Source organism: Festucalex cinctus, chromosome 2 (assembly GCF_051991245.1).
Source record: "Festucalex cinctus isolate MCC-2025b chromosome 2, RoL_Fcin_1.0, whole genome shotgun sequence".
NCBI classification, from domain to species: domain Eukaryota; kingdom Metazoa; phylum Chordata; class Actinopteri; order Syngnathiformes; family Syngnathidae; genus Festucalex; species Festucalex cinctus.
The window spans coordinates 1,754,298-1,772,359 of NC_135412.1; the positions used below are offsets into that span (position 1 = coordinate 1,754,298).

General features: G+C 38.1%; 2 protein-coding genes across 4 annotated transcripts; one reads left to right on the forward strand and one right to left on the reverse strand.

Annotated features, from left to right (window-relative positions):
• Nucleotides 1-986: 986 nt before the first annotated feature.
• On the reverse strand, nt 987-11,442 carry agmat (agmatinase (putative)). Its single transcript, XM_077512056.1, has 7 exons — nt 11,051-11,442; nt 8,888-9,090; nt 6,696-6,744; nt 4,409-4,604; nt 3,058-3,237; nt 2,884-2,968; nt 987-2,800 (listed from the first exon to the last, which is right to left on the reverse strand). The coding sequence occupies exons 1-7, from the start codon at nt 11,368-11,370 to the stop codon at nt 2,727-2,729; spliced, it is 1,107 nt and encodes a 368-aa protein (XP_077368182.1). The 5' UTR covers nt 11,371-11,442; the 3' UTR covers nt 987-2,726.
• Nucleotides 11,061-16,938, forward strand: LOC144013335 (tubulin alpha-1B chain-like). 3 transcript variants are annotated; one of them, XM_077512053.1, is made up of 4 exons: nt 11,061-11,130; nt 12,246-12,468; nt 12,551-12,699; nt 15,224-16,938. In XM_077512053.1, the coding sequence occupies exons 2-4, from the start codon at nt 12,348-12,350 to the stop codon at nt 16,196-16,198; spliced, it is 1,245 nt and encodes a 414-aa protein (XP_077368179.1). In that variant the 5' UTR covers nt 11,061-11,130; nt 12,246-12,347; the 3' UTR covers nt 16,199-16,938. The 3 variants fall into 3 exon arrangements, with proteins under 3 accessions (XP_077368179.1, XP_077368178.1, XP_077368180.1); XM_077512052.1 differs by having other exon boundaries at nt 11,067-11,844; XM_077512054.1 differs by lacking the exon at nt 11,061-11,130 and adding an exon at nt 11,992-12,118.
• The last annotated feature ends 1,124 nt before the right edge of the window (nt 16,939-18,062 follow it).

An 18,062-nucleotide genomic window follows, 5' to 3' on the forward strand; every position in this document is an offset into this window, starting at 1 on the left:
ATTAAATTATTCTCGTCCATCACGCTAGTGACCAGCAGTTTGTTAATCATGGGAGTAGTCAACCTGCAATATTTCAGATTAAATCCAAGCATAATCACAAAGGTCCTTGGCTCAAATCGAACCATTCTGAGGTGTTTGGGTGAATTTACTATTCCAGTTTGTTCACATAATCCAAAATCTTACATGTCAGGTTGAAGGTCAATTGAAAGCTCGAAATTTCCCATTGTTGAGAAGGCTTGTCTGTATGTGCCCCGTGATGACTGGTGACCAATTAAATCCTCTTCCATGCCCATGACCCGATCCCACCTGTGAGTTCGAACGGGATTTAAAAAAAAAAAAAAAAAAAAAAAAGTCTTATGTTCTACCTGGTACGGCGCTGAAAATTACGGAGCCCCGAAGGTCACATGGTAGAAAAAAAAACAACTTTGCGTGCCCTCGCAAAAAAACTTTGCGTGCCCTCGCAAAGATTGCGAGGTGCGAGGGAACGCAAAGTTGTTTTTTTCGCTTACCATGTCACCTTAGCTGCGCCGTAAACACTTCCGGGTCATCTTCCATGTGAACAAACGCGACGAGGATGGAACGTTGGTAAACATGAAACAAAACAGTGGGAAAGCTTTCCCAAAGCGACTAGGATGGAGCATGTATTTTTCCACTGCTTTGTTTACACGTCGGTTTTGTTCACATGGAAGATGACCCGGAAGTGTTTACGGCCCAGCGAAGGTGACATGGTAGGCGAAAAAAACAATTTTGCGGCGAGGGAACGGAAAGTTGTTTTTTTTTCTACCATGTCACCTTAGGGGCTCCGTAGAAAATAACAATACATGTTCTGGTCCGGTCCAAGCGAGACTGGACTCAGCACTTGGCAGCTGCAGGAAGCAGCTGTGATAAGAGAGTAAGTCACGTGACATGTTGACGCTCTCCGTGGTGGTCAACGCCCTTTCGAGTTGGATATGCTTTCGAATCGACAAGACACAAACAGAGCCACTCACAGGAGAGTTCCCCTCTTTATTTCTTTAAGGTTTTTGTTTTTTTTTCACCACAGAATTTGGAATTGGATTATTTGAATCTTCCTCACCTCCCATAAACCAACAGTGAATATATCAACAAATACACCGTTCTCATCACACCATCTCTTAATTCTCCACAATCAATTCAATACAAAGTACTGTAAATGCCTTTCAAGAAAATGAAGAAACACAGCACAAAATGTTTGCAAAGTTATTCCAGAAATACATTTATGGCAGCGGTGTCCAAACGACGGCCCGGGGGCCATTTGCGGCCCGCCGTCCATTTTTTTAGTGGCCCGCGACATATGCTAAAAATGGCATTTGACTCAGTTCAAATAAAATAAAAACAAACATGTTTGGAGATGGTCAAAGTAAGAAGGGAGGGTGTTGAAAAACAGGTGCTATTAAAGGTTATTTTAGTTAACTAAAACTAGCGAAGAAATTAAAATTCAAAAAACAATTTCGTTAACAAAATAAAATAAAAACGAAGATGCTTTTTAAAAAAGAAAACTAACTGAAATTCATTTTTGTGTTTACAAAACTAAAATAAAACTTACTATAATTATAGCAAAAGTGTCCTTTGTTTTAGTCTTTGGTAATTAATTTAACGCATGAGCCTTTTGGGATTATTTTAAATGTGACTTTTAGTAGATTTATTTTGATATAAACCGAAATAATGACGCCGCGTCCATGGTGTTTTTTTTTTAAATATTGCGCACAAGTAATTCACATGAAAAAAAACAACTAAAATTAACACTGAAACTAACCTAAAACTAAGCATTTATTAAAGAACTAAAACTAATAAAACTATCAGAACCACCCTGAAAACTAATAAAAACTAACTAAAATGAAAAATTCCAAAACTATAATAACTAGGGGTGTTAAAAAAAAAAATCGATTCGGCGATATATCGCGATACTACATCGCGCGATTCTCGAATCGATTCAATAATCGGCAGAATCGATTTTTTTTTTTTTTTTTTAGGATTCACACCTTGAGCATGGAAAAATGTTATATGAACGGCACATTAAGCCTTAATATTTTTATTTTAATGCTGTTCAAATGTGAAACAGATTGCAAACTGTTTGTGTACAGTGGCTCACGGTTATAAGCCTCAAGTTTTAGATAAATATATTCATACAAATCTTACAGTGTACATGTACAAATTTACTGATAGTATTTTCTAAATTTGAATGGAAAAAAATCGCAACAATCGATTTATAAATTCGTATCGGGATTAATCGGTATCGAATCGTGACCATTCGTATCGGGATTAATCGGTATCGAATCGAATCGTGACCTGTGAATCGTGATACGAATCGAATCGTCAGGTACTAGGCAATTCACACCCCTAATAATAACCCTACTGCCATATTACAAATAAATTGGTTTATATACTGTAGCATTTTTGTAAATATGCAAAAGCACAAATAAATTATTTGTGCAATTTTTAGGACTAAACACAATTTTGCTCCATAACATGATGTGGCCCTTGCGTCCTTCGGATTTTCTGTATGTGGCCCTCAAATGAAAAAGTTTGGACACCCCTGATTTATGGCATAAATAAACAAATGCATGTTCACATTCATTTTTGTTTTTTTTAGCTGCTTGTTAACATAACCGAAATACACAAAATAAAAATACTGAAATTGTGTACTTATTAGCATTTATCTTAGAAATAGGAACATTTCTTTTGTGGCACCAGTTTGTTGTCTATGATCAGTAGTATTTCATATTTGGGAGGACGCACAACATTTCAAAGAGGAGGTTGGCACCTGTCAGGGCAGTGTTTCCTGTGAAAAGAAAAACATGATAAACAGCGGTTAGAACGTCGGTCGTCGGGCGTTTTGAAAGATAACAAAAATAGGTCAAGTACCCGTCGTGTCGTAGGGTGGAGACACCTCGACCAGATCGCATCCCACAAGACTCAGTCCACGGCAGCCTCGGATAATCTCGACTCCCTTCATGTCGGAGACATGAAAACAGAGATTTGTGTATATGTGTTAAGACCAGTTAATGATAAAAAAACAAACAAACAAAAAATATATACCTGAATCGGAGTGAGCCCAGCAATCTCAGGTGTCCCTGTTCCAGGGGCAAAACCTGGGTCAAGAGCATCGATGTCAAAAGTCAAGTATACGGGGCCACTTCCCATTTGACCCCTGACCTCATCCATGAGAGGTGCCAGAGATTTGAACCAGCATTCCTCTACTTGAACCACCCGAAATCCCTGTAAAAAAAAAAAAAAAAAAAGATCATTTAACTATTTTCTGAAACTAAAGCTTTCAGTTCAATATTCCACTTAGAAAACAGACGTATTTGTTTTAAAATACTAATCAGGGAGCTTGCAGACTTAAACATTATGTCTCATAAAGTGACATGAAATGATAAAAGGAATGTTATCAATGTGGTTCGATTGAAGTGTCGTAAATCTTTACCACTTACCACCGCAGGCATCTTGGCTCAGGTTGAAAACATGGCCTTGCCTTGATAAACAACTAAATCTACTTTTGAACATTACAATTTTAAGAGTAAGTACTTTCAGTTTCACCACTAACAAATATTGACTCTGTGTATCAGTTCTCGGTCTGCTTGACTACTCTTAACTCATTTGCTCCCAATAACGTGTAAATACGTTTTTTTTTTTTTATGTTCTAAGTGTCCCAAAGACGTATTTATATGTTTTTTTGTTTTGTTTTGTTTTTATGCTAGACTAGAGCATACTGAAGGCTTTGATGCAGCCTCAACTGCAAAGAACGGTTGCAGAAATTGTAGTTATTACACAAACGGCCAGCAGGTGGCAGCAGAGCAAAGGAGATCAACCAGGGCCGTCTAGAAAAAAAGCTCGACAATTACTTACAATTTTAAAATAGATTTGGGAAAACTGATGAAACTTAGCTCTCTTCTAATGCTAATTGCTGCAAAATGGAAGCAGATAGAAACATACTTTTTTTTCCTGATGAAAGAAGAGACTTTAATCTTTCTTTTGATGGGTTCCATGCTTTTATAGCAATAGAACACAATATTCTTGTGGGCCTTGCAAAATCAGTGAAAATCCAGTCAAACAGCCGGGAGCGAACGGGATTGCGAAATGTGAAAATGGCGGCGAGTGAATGAGTCAGTATTGGAAGAACCAGGACACCGTTCAACAATTGTTCTGGTGTGAAAGTAGACTTCAACTTCAGTGGATATAAGAGCTTTTGGAAGCTTCTTTTCAGAAGAAATGGCACAAAAAAAGCGAATTGATGATGAGTTCAATCCATTGCCGCCAACACATATTTTTCTTGCAAAGTCGAAGACAAAAAAATAATCTGCCTAAGGACAACAGCTCATATCTTGCCCAGAATGCCACCATTGTCATATTATTATTATTGTTGCCAATTATAAGATGAAGGATGAACCTGCGCCCGACTCCACTGGTACGAATCAGGAGAGTAGCCGGAACCTCTCAAGCCGATCTGGACCACTCGCTTGCAGTCCAGCAGGCCCTCCTCCACGCATCGCCTGAATGGGGTCCCGTGGCCAATCTTTTCCCCCAAGACCACATCACTGGTGTCAGAGTGAGCGTCCACATGGATGAGCCCAACGGGTCCATATCTGGTGTTTGCACAAGGTAGGATCATAAATAACCTCGATATGGAGAAACTTCTCAAGTCAAACAATCTATTTTAGGATATGTTTTTTTTTCTGTTGTCACCACAAAACTTTATTAACTCATTAGCTCCCAAAGACGTATAGATATGTTCAATTTTATATTTTTATTTCTGTTCTATATTTATACGTTTTTTTAAATGATTTTTTATTTTTTTTTATTTTTTTTTATGCTAGAGCATACAGAAGGCTTTGATGCAGCCTATGAAACTGAAGCTAACGGTTGAAGCAATGGTAGTTATTACAAAAACGGCCAGCAGGTGGCAGCAGAGTATAAGAGATCAACCATGGCCATGTTGCAACAAGCCGTTTTCCCCCACAGTTTTAAACAGATTTGTGAATAATGATGAAACCGATCTATATTCTAATGCTAATTGCTGCAAAACGGAAACAAATAGAAATATATCCCCCCACGAATCAAAACAAAATCAGTCAAAATCGAGCTTCAGTGAAAATGGCTGGGAGTGAATGAGTTAATATTAACATTATTATACAAACAATTGTAGTTCTTGCCCTCAAGTGCAAAAACAAGTCAACCATATTTAACTCATTCGCTGCCAATGACAACTATAGACGTCAAAAATCCAAGCAAACAGCCAGCGTTAATTTTGAAAAAAATAAATAAATAAATAAAATTACAATTTTAATTAAAAAATAAATAAATTTTAATTTAGTTTTAGTTATAGTCTGACTAAATTTAATTAACGCCTTAGTCATAACTCAGTCATCTGATTGTATTTTAGTTTTAATCCAATTTTAGTCAAAAATAAAGAGCAATTTTAGTCGACTAAAATTGGCTTTTGGAGGCCGAGACCCAGTATGTGGTCTCAGTAAGACCAAGACCGATCACAAGAACGTCAACGCCCGTGTTGTAGGGTAACAGGAATCCGTTCTACGCACGATGGCAGCACTTAGCAATGAAATTGTTGTCATCGTTGTTATTCATAACAACAATGATTAACTCATTCACTCCCAACCATTTTCACTTTAAGGTGTTTTCCTGGATTTTGACTGATTTTTCAAGGCCCGCGAAATATTAATGTTCTATTGCTATAAAAATATGGAACCTACCAAAAGAGACATTAGAGTCTCTTCTTTTATCAGGGAAAAAAAAAAAAAGTATATTCCTATCTGTTTCGGCTATGCAGCAATTAGCAATAGAACATAGCTAAGTTTCATCATTTTTCACAATTCTGCTTAGAACTGTGGGGAAATCAGCCTGTTTTAACATGGCCTGGTTGATCTCTTATACTCTGCTGCCACTCAACCATTTTCTGCAGTCAAGAGACTCTATCAAAGCCTTCTCTATGCTCTAGCATAAAAAACAAACAAAAAAAACAAACAAACAAACATATAAATACGTCTTTGGGACACTTAAAACATTTAAAATATGACGTATTTATACGTTTTGGGGAGCTAATGAGTTAATAACTATGAATGAAAACAATGAATAACTAAAACTAAAATCAAATTTCTTGTCAAAATTTGCCCTGGCTGTTTGCTTGGATTTTTGACGTCTATAGTCGTCATTGGCAGTGAATGAGTTAATAGTGAATAGGAAACGACTTAACATAAATAAGTTATGACGAAAGAGTTTTAAAGCTTCGAATGGAGTCTCCTTATACTGATACAGTATTTATCAGACTATAAGTCATTCCGGAATATTAAAACATGTTTTTTGGAGTAATTTATTTTACGAAAGCCAACACTAAGAAAAGTGGATCTCAGACTCGTTCTCTAGTCCCAGACACCTTCGGGAATATGCTCAGTGTGCAATGCTTGGTGAATTTACTGCCACCTTCTGGCCACCAGCGGTAACGCATCAAAGCTATTCGCCAACTGGCAAAAAAACAACAACAAAAAAACCCGTCAAGTCCTCTGAAAAATGAAGCTTTCGGAGGTATGACAATTTCACCTGACTTGGGTTTCACTTTACTGCAAAAGATTATTTTCTTCGTGGAAATTAACAGAAGATAATCAAAGATTTTATTGTTAATTAAAATAATAATTGCAGCTTCCTCGCGACATAATACTTACTTCTCACAAACAGCTTGCAGAATAGGATATGTAATTGTGTGATCTCCGCCTGGACAGCAAAAAAAACAAAAAAAAAAGTGCCGTTTGGTCAACTGTGTTCTATGCAGCAGAAACCCGAGTCTTTTCGAAGTTCAAAGGTCAAATTGAGTATGTCATTCTTCTCAGTAGGCTATTTGTAAAAAAATTTTGATCCATCTTCCACAAAGTACAAGGAACTGTAATAACAAATATCAGTATTGGCACTTCAACAACATGCAATCAGAACAATTGAAGATCACTCGTGGCGTTTTTTTCTCCAAGGGTCTGCGCTAGGTCCTAAAACTATTGTTTATCTGCTGTGTCTCAAAAATCCCTTCAAGTGGAAGTCAACTGTGAACATTTCTTGACAATAATGCTATATGGGACCTCACTAGTCTAAAACATAACATTCTGATTAACTCATTCAAACCCAAAGACGTATAAATACGTTTTTCAATACTTTGTTCTTTACTCCCAATAACATATACGTTTTTATCTGGGTTTTTTGTTTTGTTTTGTTTTTTTAATGCTAGAGCATAAAGATAGAGCTTCTGACATGAAGAGGTTGTTTAAGCAATGGTAGTTATTGCAAAAAAACGGCCAGCAGGTGGCAGAAGAGTATAAGAGATCAGCCAGGGCCATTTGCAACAAGCTCTTTTTGCCAGTGTTTTCAACAGGTTTGTGAATAATGATGCAACTTATTCTATATTAACTATGTCTATATCAACTTATTCAATATTCTAATGCTAATTGCTGCAAAATGGAAACGGATATGTTTTTTTATAGCAATAGAACAGAACATTCTGTGGATCTTGCAAAATCAGTCAAAATCCAGTAAAAACAGACAGGAGCAAAAGGGTTCGCATCAGGGAAAATGGCGGCGAGTGAAAGAGTTAATATTAGATTTATGGAATACGAGTTATGCAGCAAAACCCAGCTGTTTTTATCCATCTGAGGGGGCAGGCATTTTTGCCACTTGCTGTCGACTGAAGATGACATCACAGTTGCTCAGGGCTCAGCCAACAACCAATCACAAGCTCACCTGTTTTCTGAAGCTGAGCTGTGATTGGTTGTTAACGCGAGACCTGAGCAACTGTGACGTCATCGTCAGTCGACAGCAAGTAGCAAAATGGCCGCCCCAACTAATGCAATATTAACCAGAATACCATATTTAGACTAGTGAGGCTGCATAGAACATATTATTGTCAAAAAAAATAATAATACATTTTTGGGTGACTTCCACTTTAAAAGTTCCTTATTGTGATTTGTCAGCGCCCAATGAGTCACAATGTTCATCTCGTTTTTTGTCAAACTTTTAGGGTGTGTTAGCGCAGGAACAATCATGCAAAATTTACATTACTGTATTGACACATACAGTGCGTGTGCGCATGTGTGCGTCTTCCTCCATGTGTTGATGCACCCTTTTTTTCCCTCCAAATATCGCTTAAAGGGTTACACCACCTAAGGTTGTGTTTGAAATGAGCAAGGTGTAATTCTATTTGTTTTACGCCTGGTTTGAAAGTAAACGTTAACTGCGGTGGAAATAAAGAGCTTGAAGTATCTTTTCAGAAGAAATAGATGGGATTACGATTCTGATATTACAACAGTTTGATACGAGGTCGGCTCCTGCAAGCCCCTGCGCCTCCTCATTGTGTGTTTCTAGAATGCTTTTAGTCAGAATTTTTTTTTCTTTTTGAAGGACAGCTGGACAGCAGATGATCAAATAGTTGCATTATTACTTCCCTGAGAGATATGCAAACTAATATGCTTCATTATAGTTATTTTTTTTTTTTAACTCATTCACTGCCATGGACGGAAAAAGACGTCAAATGATGCATTTTTTTTTTTTTTTTTTTTTTGCTGGGCTGGCAGTGAATGTGTTCATTGGAGACAAGTGGCTGTGCTAACCCATTGCTAGGTCAAATGCGCCCCTCCGTCTATCATTTTCGCTACGCCATCACAGGAATCTCCTTGGTCGACACAAAATGTACAAAATAAAATACAGAAAAATTCATCCAGTCGTGGAGTTGGAATTTAGCTGTCATTTCAATTGAGAATTTCACCATTATTTATTTATTTATTTTAAACAAAAAAAAAAGTTACACACGGCAGCTTTAAGAAAAAAAAAAAAAAAAAAAAAAGTGTCATTTATGTCATTTACCAAGCACACTCACCCATTGTCAGAGGGATGCAGCCAGAGGCCAGCACCTTTCTGTAGGTCTCCCTGATACGTCTGCACGTGTCCTTCAGGTCGTACACATTCACGTTGACATCCCCAATGTCAGCCACCACGAGAGACTCAAAAGGAGCAGCTCTGGTGCCGCTGTTATAGGCTCTCAACAAGGCCGATTCCACTCGGATTTGCCTCGGACCGAACCTGAGATGGTGAACGGGAATCTCATTCAAACTTAAAGCTTCAATTTCACTGAGCTCTGGACAACTGACCATTTTGTACAGGAATGAAGAATTTCTATCGTGTTTGGTATGCGGGTGACTGTCGATTGTAGTGGTACATTTGCCAGTCTTACATGCAGAAAGCGTTGGTTGAGTTCCTGCTCATTGCTTTTTTTTTTTTTTTTTTTTTTTTTTTTCCCCCCTGCTCATTGCTATTGTGAGTATGAATGTTCTTGTGGCTTATGCACCCTGTGACAGTCCAGGGTGCAGACTTTTAATAGCCGAATTCGAGACAGCTCACTGCAGGCTTCTCTCACAAGTCAGAAATTAATCAAGCATAACATTCAACCACTAAAAATAAAAAATGTAAATAAATAAATGATAATGTTACACTTTAAGATATTATACATTGCTATAGCCCGGTAACTCATTCAGTCCCATTGACAGCTATACACGTCAAAGTAGGGCTGTGCAATTTATCGAAATTCAATTATAATTTCAATTATTACACTCCACAATTACAAAATCAGCATAATCATAAACTAAAAAGATTAGTGTTGTTTAAATTTATACATTTGCACCTTTTTTAAATTTTAAAATAACCAATTTGATATTTTTTTCCATCCAAAAGGAACTTACATAAATATAGTTTTTCAAATTTTATTTGTCTTAATATTTTCTTTTATTTGTTTTTTGTGTTTAAAAATGTTCTTGTTTTGTACCAAAAAATAAAAAAATAAAAAAATATTGCCCTTCTGCACAGTGCACATGCTGCACTCAAACTTTCACGTTTTTGCCAATATAAATAAATATCTATTATTATAAATTATAGTGTTTCTATTTTTTTTTTATTTGGTCCTAATATTTTTAAACGCTTAAACATTTTGGATATTTTTTTTTCACCCAAAAGGAACTTCCATATAGTTTTTGAAATAATTTTATTTGTCTTAATATTTTTTTATGTTTAAAAATGTTCTTGTTTTGTACCAAAAAATAAAAAAATAAAAAAATATTGCCCTACTGCACAGTGCACATGCTGCACTCAAACTTTCACGTTTTTGCCAATATAAATAAATATCTATTATTATAAATTATAGTGTTTCTATTTTTTTTTTATTTGGTCCTAATATTTTTAAACGCTTAAACATTTTGGATATTTTTTTTTCACCCAAAAGGAACTTCCATATAGTTTTTGAAATAATTTTATTTGTCTTAATATTTTTTTATGTTTAAAAATGTTCTTGTTTTGTACCAAAAAATAAAAAAATAAAAAAATATTGCCCTACTGCACAGTGCACATGCTGCACTCAAACTTTCACGTTTTTGCCAATATAAATAAATATCTATTATTATAAATTATAGTGTTTCTATTTTTTTTTTATTTGGTCCTAATATTTTTAAACGCTTAAACATTTTTGATATTTTTTTTTCACCCAAAAGGAACTTCCATATAGTTTTTGAAATAATTTTATTTGTCTTAATATTTTTTTATTAGTTTTTTATGTTTAAAAATGTTCTTGTTTTGTACCAAAAAAAAAAAATATATATTGCCCTACTGCACAGTGCACATGCTGCACTCAAACTTTCACGTTTTTGCCAATATAAATAAATATATATTATTATAAATTATAGTGTTTCTTTTTTTTTTTTTTAATTGGTCCTCATATTTTTAAACGCTTAAACATTTTCTTGTTTTGTGCCAAAACATAAATAACCGTTTGAATAATCGTGATTTCAACTTTTGCCAAAAATAATCACAATAATTTGTATATTTCCCATAATCGAGCAGCCCTACGTCACAGATCCATTTTTACTGGGATGGCAGTGAATGAGTTAATGTGAATAACGCAATGCCGATGTGTACAAATAAATGCATTTGTATAAAACCATACAGAGCCACCAAGGCATAAAAATGACCGAATCATGAGGCTTGTGAACAGCACCTGGCTCCGGGTCGGTTGGAGGTTCCAGTATCAATCGGAACCCCGATGAAGGCTGCATCGAGACCGTCCGCCGTGTCCCGGTAAGGCAGCTTCCCCATTGTGGGGATCCCGGTGACCCTCGCGACAAACTCGGCGCTGGGCGGCACGTTGAAATGTTTCCCGCCGGAACATTTTCTGTTGGGAGTTCGGGGTTCGGCGAACCCGGTTCGGCTCGAAACTCGCCTCTCTGACGTGTTATCAAGTGGCAGACGAAGTGGTGGCGAAAACGAGCGTGCAGCTGTTGAAAACAGACGAGGACGACTTATCAGAGCTGTGAACATGGTTCAACGTCGGACTTGTTACTCGAGCTCTTGGAGCTCTGAATATGAGAACCTTCGACCCCTCCCGCAACTTTGTATAAAAGGTGGCTTCACTCGAAACTTGGCACACGTGTTTTATTCGTGTTGATTTCGACACGACTTCAAATTTCACTCCTACTGTTGGTATGAAAGTTGAACCATTATGCGGACAACTTATTTCACACATTTGTGTATATCACTTGCATTTTATTGTTGAATTATCAGCGAAGTTGAAGGATCGGTTTGATTCGTTTTTATTTTATTCTTTTAATACTGATTTTTCTCAGTACGCGAACTCTCGTTCGTTTGTTCGGACCATTATTCCTCAATAAAGTAGAGTTAAAAAAAAAAAAAAAAAAAAAAGTTTACTGCCGAACCCGGGGCGGAGATTTCGTGACGTCATCACCCTGTTCACTAATTTGGATCAACTTTCAACTTCTACAACGAGACAACATGGTAAGCTCTTGTTATGTGAAATCTGTCTTAGTGTGAATGAAGATAGAGGACAAATAATTGGGCCTTACTTTAATAATCGTTGACAATTGAAGCAATTATTATTATTTTTTTTACATTTTCGTCTCTTGAGGCGGGAAAGTGTTTATTTCAAAATGGCTCCCATCCAGGAAAATGACAATTTCGTCACGCTCTTTCCGTGTTGTGTAGTTTTACATGCACGCGCTCATATTATTTGATTCATATTAACACAATACCTTTCCGCATTTCCTTTTTGGTGAGTAAAGCCGATTTCGGCTAGCCAATCCCCTTTCGTCTGCAGTAATCCCCAATTCGCAGTGATGGAAAAGACTCGGACGCACAATTGAATGTTTCTGATGGTGAAATCTTTCCCCCCTCCACAGCGCGAGTGCATTTCCATCCACGTTGGTCAGGCTGGAGTCCAGATCGGCAACGCCTGCTGGGAACTGTACTGCCTGGAACACGGCATCCAGCCTGACGGACAGATGCCCAGCGACAAGACAATCGGCGGCGGCGATGATTCCTTCAACACCTTTTTCAGTGAGACTGGAGCGGGCAAACACGTCCCCAGGGCTGTTTTTGTGGACCTGGAGCCAACGGTCATCGGTAACTCGTCCTCCTACACAGTATATGGCTCGTGGCCTGCTATGTATACGTCTCACTCATTTCATTTCTAATATATTCTTAGATGAGGTGCGCACTGGGTCCTACCGCCAGTTGTTCCACCCTGAGCAGCTGATCACTGGCAAAGAGGATGCCGCAAACAACTACGCCCGCGGACACTACACCATTGGCAAGGAGATAATTGACCTGGTGCTGGACAGGATTCGCAAACTGGTCTGTAACGTGATACCCGTGTCAAAATGAAAGATGACTCTTGTTTTTTTTTTTTTCAAGATATGATCTGCTGCTCTGCCATTTTCTGTTGTTGTTGTTGTTGAGCAAATACAAATTATAAGCGGTGGCGGTGAACTTCACAACAATCAGCAGAGAGTGAACTGTTCTTCGAAAACGCTGCCAAGTGCCTGCTCAAGCTAATTGCCAGTCCCAGCATCAACATACAACTAAGACAAATTACACATTATGTGATGTATTTAACTAAATTACATAACATCTGAAAATTTGCTGAATTAATATCAATGCAGCCTGTTGCAACCCTTTAAACCAGGGTTGTCAAACATACGGCCCGCGGGCCGGATCAGGCCCGCAAATGGGTTTAATCCGGCCCGCGAGATAATTTTGTAAAGTCAAAAAAATAAAAATAAAATTTTTTTTTAAAATTTGTAATGTCCGACTAATTAATCAGCCAGCCACAATCAAAACATATAACTTTGTAATTTCACAAGCAGTCCTCAGATGACCAATGCAACTTGTCCAGGGAATCGTCGTCCGGGATGTCATTATTTTACACACAACTTTAACTACAGTTTGTTTAATTATTATTATTTTTTTGTAATCCTACACCAACATAAATGTGTTAAATACGACACAAATTCAATTACTGGTAACACAAATAGATATGACAAGGATAAACGTCCTTATAACATCATTAACTGCGCCATGCAATGCATTCTGGGAACAATATATATGCAAAACAGGTCGATTTCACGCGTCCAGAATGTATACCGGCAAAGTGTTGCTGTGTTGCATTTGTGTTATTTTTCGGAACAATATGATTACAATTGAGCTCCGTAATTTAGGTCTGGTCCACGAAAATCTGCGTATAAATGACAGCAATTGTTTTTAAGTTATATACCGTTATTTTTTCCGATGCGGCCCACTTGATAATATATTTTCCTCCATGCGGCCCCTAAGCTAACGTGAGTTTGACACCCCTGCTTTAAACACTGGATATTTGAAAGCAGTGGTGTAGACAGACAATAAAACCGACGCTCAGACAAACTCCCAATAATACAGCCGTTTACTGCCTCTTTTGTGAAACTTGTTTATTTAATAAATCAATCAATCAACTTTATTTGTATAGCACATTTAAAAATCCACAGGGGAACCAAATTGTGCTGCACATAAAAGAGGGCCAAGAATTGACCCCTGTGGAACCCCATGTGGCAGAGGAGCTTGAGAGGACACAAAATCGTCTATTTTTACACAAAAGCTCCTATCCTTTAAATGTGTTATACTGCCCCCTGGTGGCCAAGGCACATACACCAGAAGAAGGATAATGTGAATCGGCAAGAAAGCAGGAAATTGTGATGCAATATTTATTTGCATTCTATTTATGTTATTACTGTATGTTTTTATTAGGTACAATAGTGTAGATATTTTTTTTTTTCCCCAAAGATTTTGCGGGGCCACAACAGATGAATGGCTTTTTTTATTCATTTGAATTGGTGATGATTTGAAGGTGTGTTTTCAGTCACCAGTATGGACATTAGGGGAGTGAATTGCGTAGTACCTGACGATTCGATCCGTATCACGATTCATGGGTCACGATTCGATTCGATTAATCCCGATATGAATTTACAAGTCGATTGTTACGATTTTTTTTTTACCCAATTTAGAAAATACCGTTCAGTAAACTTATACATGTACACTGTAAGATTTGTATGAAAATGTATTATTTATTGACTGATGATTTGTCTTATAACTGTAAGCTACGGTAACAAACGGGTTGTAACATTTTTCATGTTTGAACAGCGTTGAAATAAAATATTAAGGCCTAATGTTCCATTAATATAACATTCTTCCATGCTTAAGGTGTGAAAGTTAGACGTTTTGTTGAATATTTTTCCGTCAAAAATGGATGTTAAAAAATCGATTCGGCTGCCTATTGAATCGATTCGAGAATTGCGTGCTGTAGTATCACGATATATTGCCGAATCGATTTTTTTTTAACACCCCTAATGGACATGGTATGAATTACGTCAAGCTCAATTAACTCATTCACTCCCAAAAACGTATTTATACGTTTTTTAGTTTTTTTTTTGCTAGGGTTTTTGTATGAAGGCTTTGATGCAGTTTCTGACCTGAAGTGGTCGCTTAAAGCGATGGTAGTTATTTCCAAGTATTTTCAGCAGGTTTGTGAATAATGATGAAACTTAGCTAATTCTAACGCTAATTCTAACGGATAAAAAAATATACCGTGTTCTTTTTTTTCCTGATGAAAGAAGAGACATTTTTCTATTGGTAGGTTCCATGTTTTTATAGCAATAGAACATGAAAATGGCTGGGAGTGAATGAGTTAATAAATACACAAACTGAGCGTCAATCAACTTTTTTTTTTTTTTTTTTGTCCTGGCTAATTCTTAGAAATTGGAGAAGGCTTTTGAACAACTGGTTGCCATTGTAGTTGTAATTATTATTATTATTATTTTTTTTTAAAGTGTCCTTTTTGTGTGTCCAGGCCGACCAGTGCACCGGTCTCCAGGGCTTCCTGGTGTTTCACAGCTTCGGAGGCGGCACTGGCTCTGGTTTCACGTCCCTCCTGATGGAGCGTCTGTCGGTCGACTACGGCAAAAAGTCCAAGTTGGAGTTCTCCATCTACCCGGCCCCCCAGGTGTCCACCGCTGTGGTGGAGCCCTACAACTCCATCCTGACCACCCACACCACCCTCGAGCATTCCGACTGTGCCTTCATGGTGGATAACGAGGCCATTTACGATATTTGCCGAAGGAACCTCGACATCGAGCGCCCGACTTACACCAACCTGAACAGGCTGATCAGTCAGATCGTCTCGTCCATCACCGCCTCCCTCCGCTTCGACGGCGCCCTCAACGTGGATCTGACGGAATTCCAGACAAACCTGGTGCCGTATCCTCGCATCCACTTCCCCCTGGCGACCTACGCCCCGGTCATTTCGGCCGAGAAGGCGTATCACGAGCAGCTGTCGGTGGCGGAAATCACCAACGCCTGCTTCGAGCCGGCCAATCAGATGGTGAAGTGCGACCCGCGTCACGGCAAATACATGGCGTGCTGCCTTCTGTACCGCGGCGACGTGGTCCCCAAAGACGTCAACGCCGCCATCGGCACCATCAAAACCAAGCGCTCCATCCAGTTTGTGGACTGGTGCCCCACCGGTTTCAAGGTGGGCATCAACTACCAGCCGCCCACTGTGGTTCCCGGTGGAGACCTGGCCAAGGTCCAGAGGGCCGTGTGCATGCTGAGCAACACCACGGCGGTAGCAGAGGCCTGGGCTCGGCTCGACCACAAGTTTGACCTGATGTACGCCAAGCGCGCCTTTGTTCACTGGTACGTGGGCGAGGGCATGGAGGAGGGCGAGTTCTCCGAGGCCAGAGAAGACATGGCTGCTCTGGAGAAGGATTACGAGGAGGTGGGAGTCGACTCTGTCGATGGCGACGGCGAAGAAGGAGAGGAGTAAAAAAAATCTTCAGGTAGCTGTTAACTCTTTGACCGCCAAAAACGTTTAATACCGTTTAGTAAAATCACGATGTATGTTGCCATAAACGTTAAGTGACGTCAACTACTTTTTCTTTTTTTGCGGGGGGGAATATATCAGTGCAACGTCCAAGTGCAGCGCAGCCGAGTCAATGAGTTGTGAAATCAAAAGCACCAGCTAACTATGGCCAGCAGATGGCAGCAGTAGCTGCTCGGGCCCTAACTAGAGCTGCGAATTACAATTAAGCATGACGCAATCTGATGAAATAAAACGTTTTCAAGGCTGACGTGAATGATCAAAGCCTTTGTAACATTAAACCTAATTTGACGGAGCGTCACTAAACAAAAAATATTAGTATCAAAGTCACTGTTGTGGGGAAAATATCTTTTCTTTTCAATTTTCTCTCAATGTCACTCAAATGACCTATTTTCAAATGGTGATTACAAAACAACGGAATAAAGTAGAAGCATACTTTTTTTTTCGAATGAAAGAATGGAATGCGATCTTTAATGTGGTACCATGTTGATTATGTAGCAAAAGAACACAATATTCAGTTTGCTTCGAAAAATGAGTTGAAATGCTTGAAATCCGCTGGCATTGGGGGTTGTTTTTTTTTTTTTTAATAACGTTTGGCAGTAAAAGAGTTAAACAGTTGAATGTGTTTATATGGGTGGACTTAAATGTCTGGAATCTGTTTTAAAATAAAGCCGTGGACGAATTGTTGGAGCGTGTCTTTTTCATGTAGTCAATGTTGAGCACAAGCATGTTGGTATCAACTCAATATGCACTTTTAGTTCATAAATGACACTACAAAGAGCTGATAATGAAAGTAAGTCAAAATAATGTTTTGAGAAAGCAATGAAAGTGCAGAAATTTTAGCAAAATCTAAAGTTTAGACTAAACATGAGTAATGTTTTACTTTTTTTTAGAAAGTACATGTTCAAACCTCTGCTACCTTGATAAGCATGATGTCATTGTCAAAATGTCTTGTAGGTAAACTTGCAGTCATAGATCTTTTAGACCTTGAAGATCTGTTCAAATCTTTTTTTTTTTCTTTTTTTTTACTGTAGATTCTCTGTCAACAGAAAAAAGTTCAAATCCTTTTAACACCACCCTCATTATTGCTCCTTGAAGTCCCACACAAAGCATAACGTGGTTTGCATACAGTTAAACAATAGCATTGTGTTTTTGTTTTTTTTGTGACCACATTAAATTCCTGAGACTCTTCTAGTGCAGTACTTACGGTTTCCAGCAGTGGGCAGCAGACACCACCCACAGTAGTGCTTCCGTTTCTTCAGCACACTTTGAAATTGAAGACTTGCCCGATACTTGCTGGAGTCCTATAAAAAAAAAAAAAAAAAAAAAAAAAAAAAAAAAAAACTTGCTGGAGTCCTGCTGGACCGCATAACCTCTAATAACCCTTTCTGCGAATGTCTCTAAAGGCCATGTGGAAAAGGCTCAATGTCAGTCATGTGGTGGACAACCGTCCACTTGGATGAGCTCTTAAGTGTGCAAAATTGATTTGTGGTCCACTGATGTGGAGAATTCATGCAACTCTAATATATCTTCAAACGTGTGAAATCCAGTTTTACTTTAAATATTTTAATCATGGCGGTCCAGTAGGGTTTAAGGCTTTATTAGAAATGGAAATATTTCCTATACAATCTGACTTCTGTTTAATTTTACAAGGGTAATAATGCTGAATTTTGAAAGTTGAACTGCAAACGTTTTGAACTGTTGTGAGCATGAAAATGCGCAACTGCAAAAGAAAGTTACTTACCATGTGATCTTTCAACCTCTGTGGACAAGCGACAGTGTAAATGCTGCCATCTTTATTTCCTTTTTC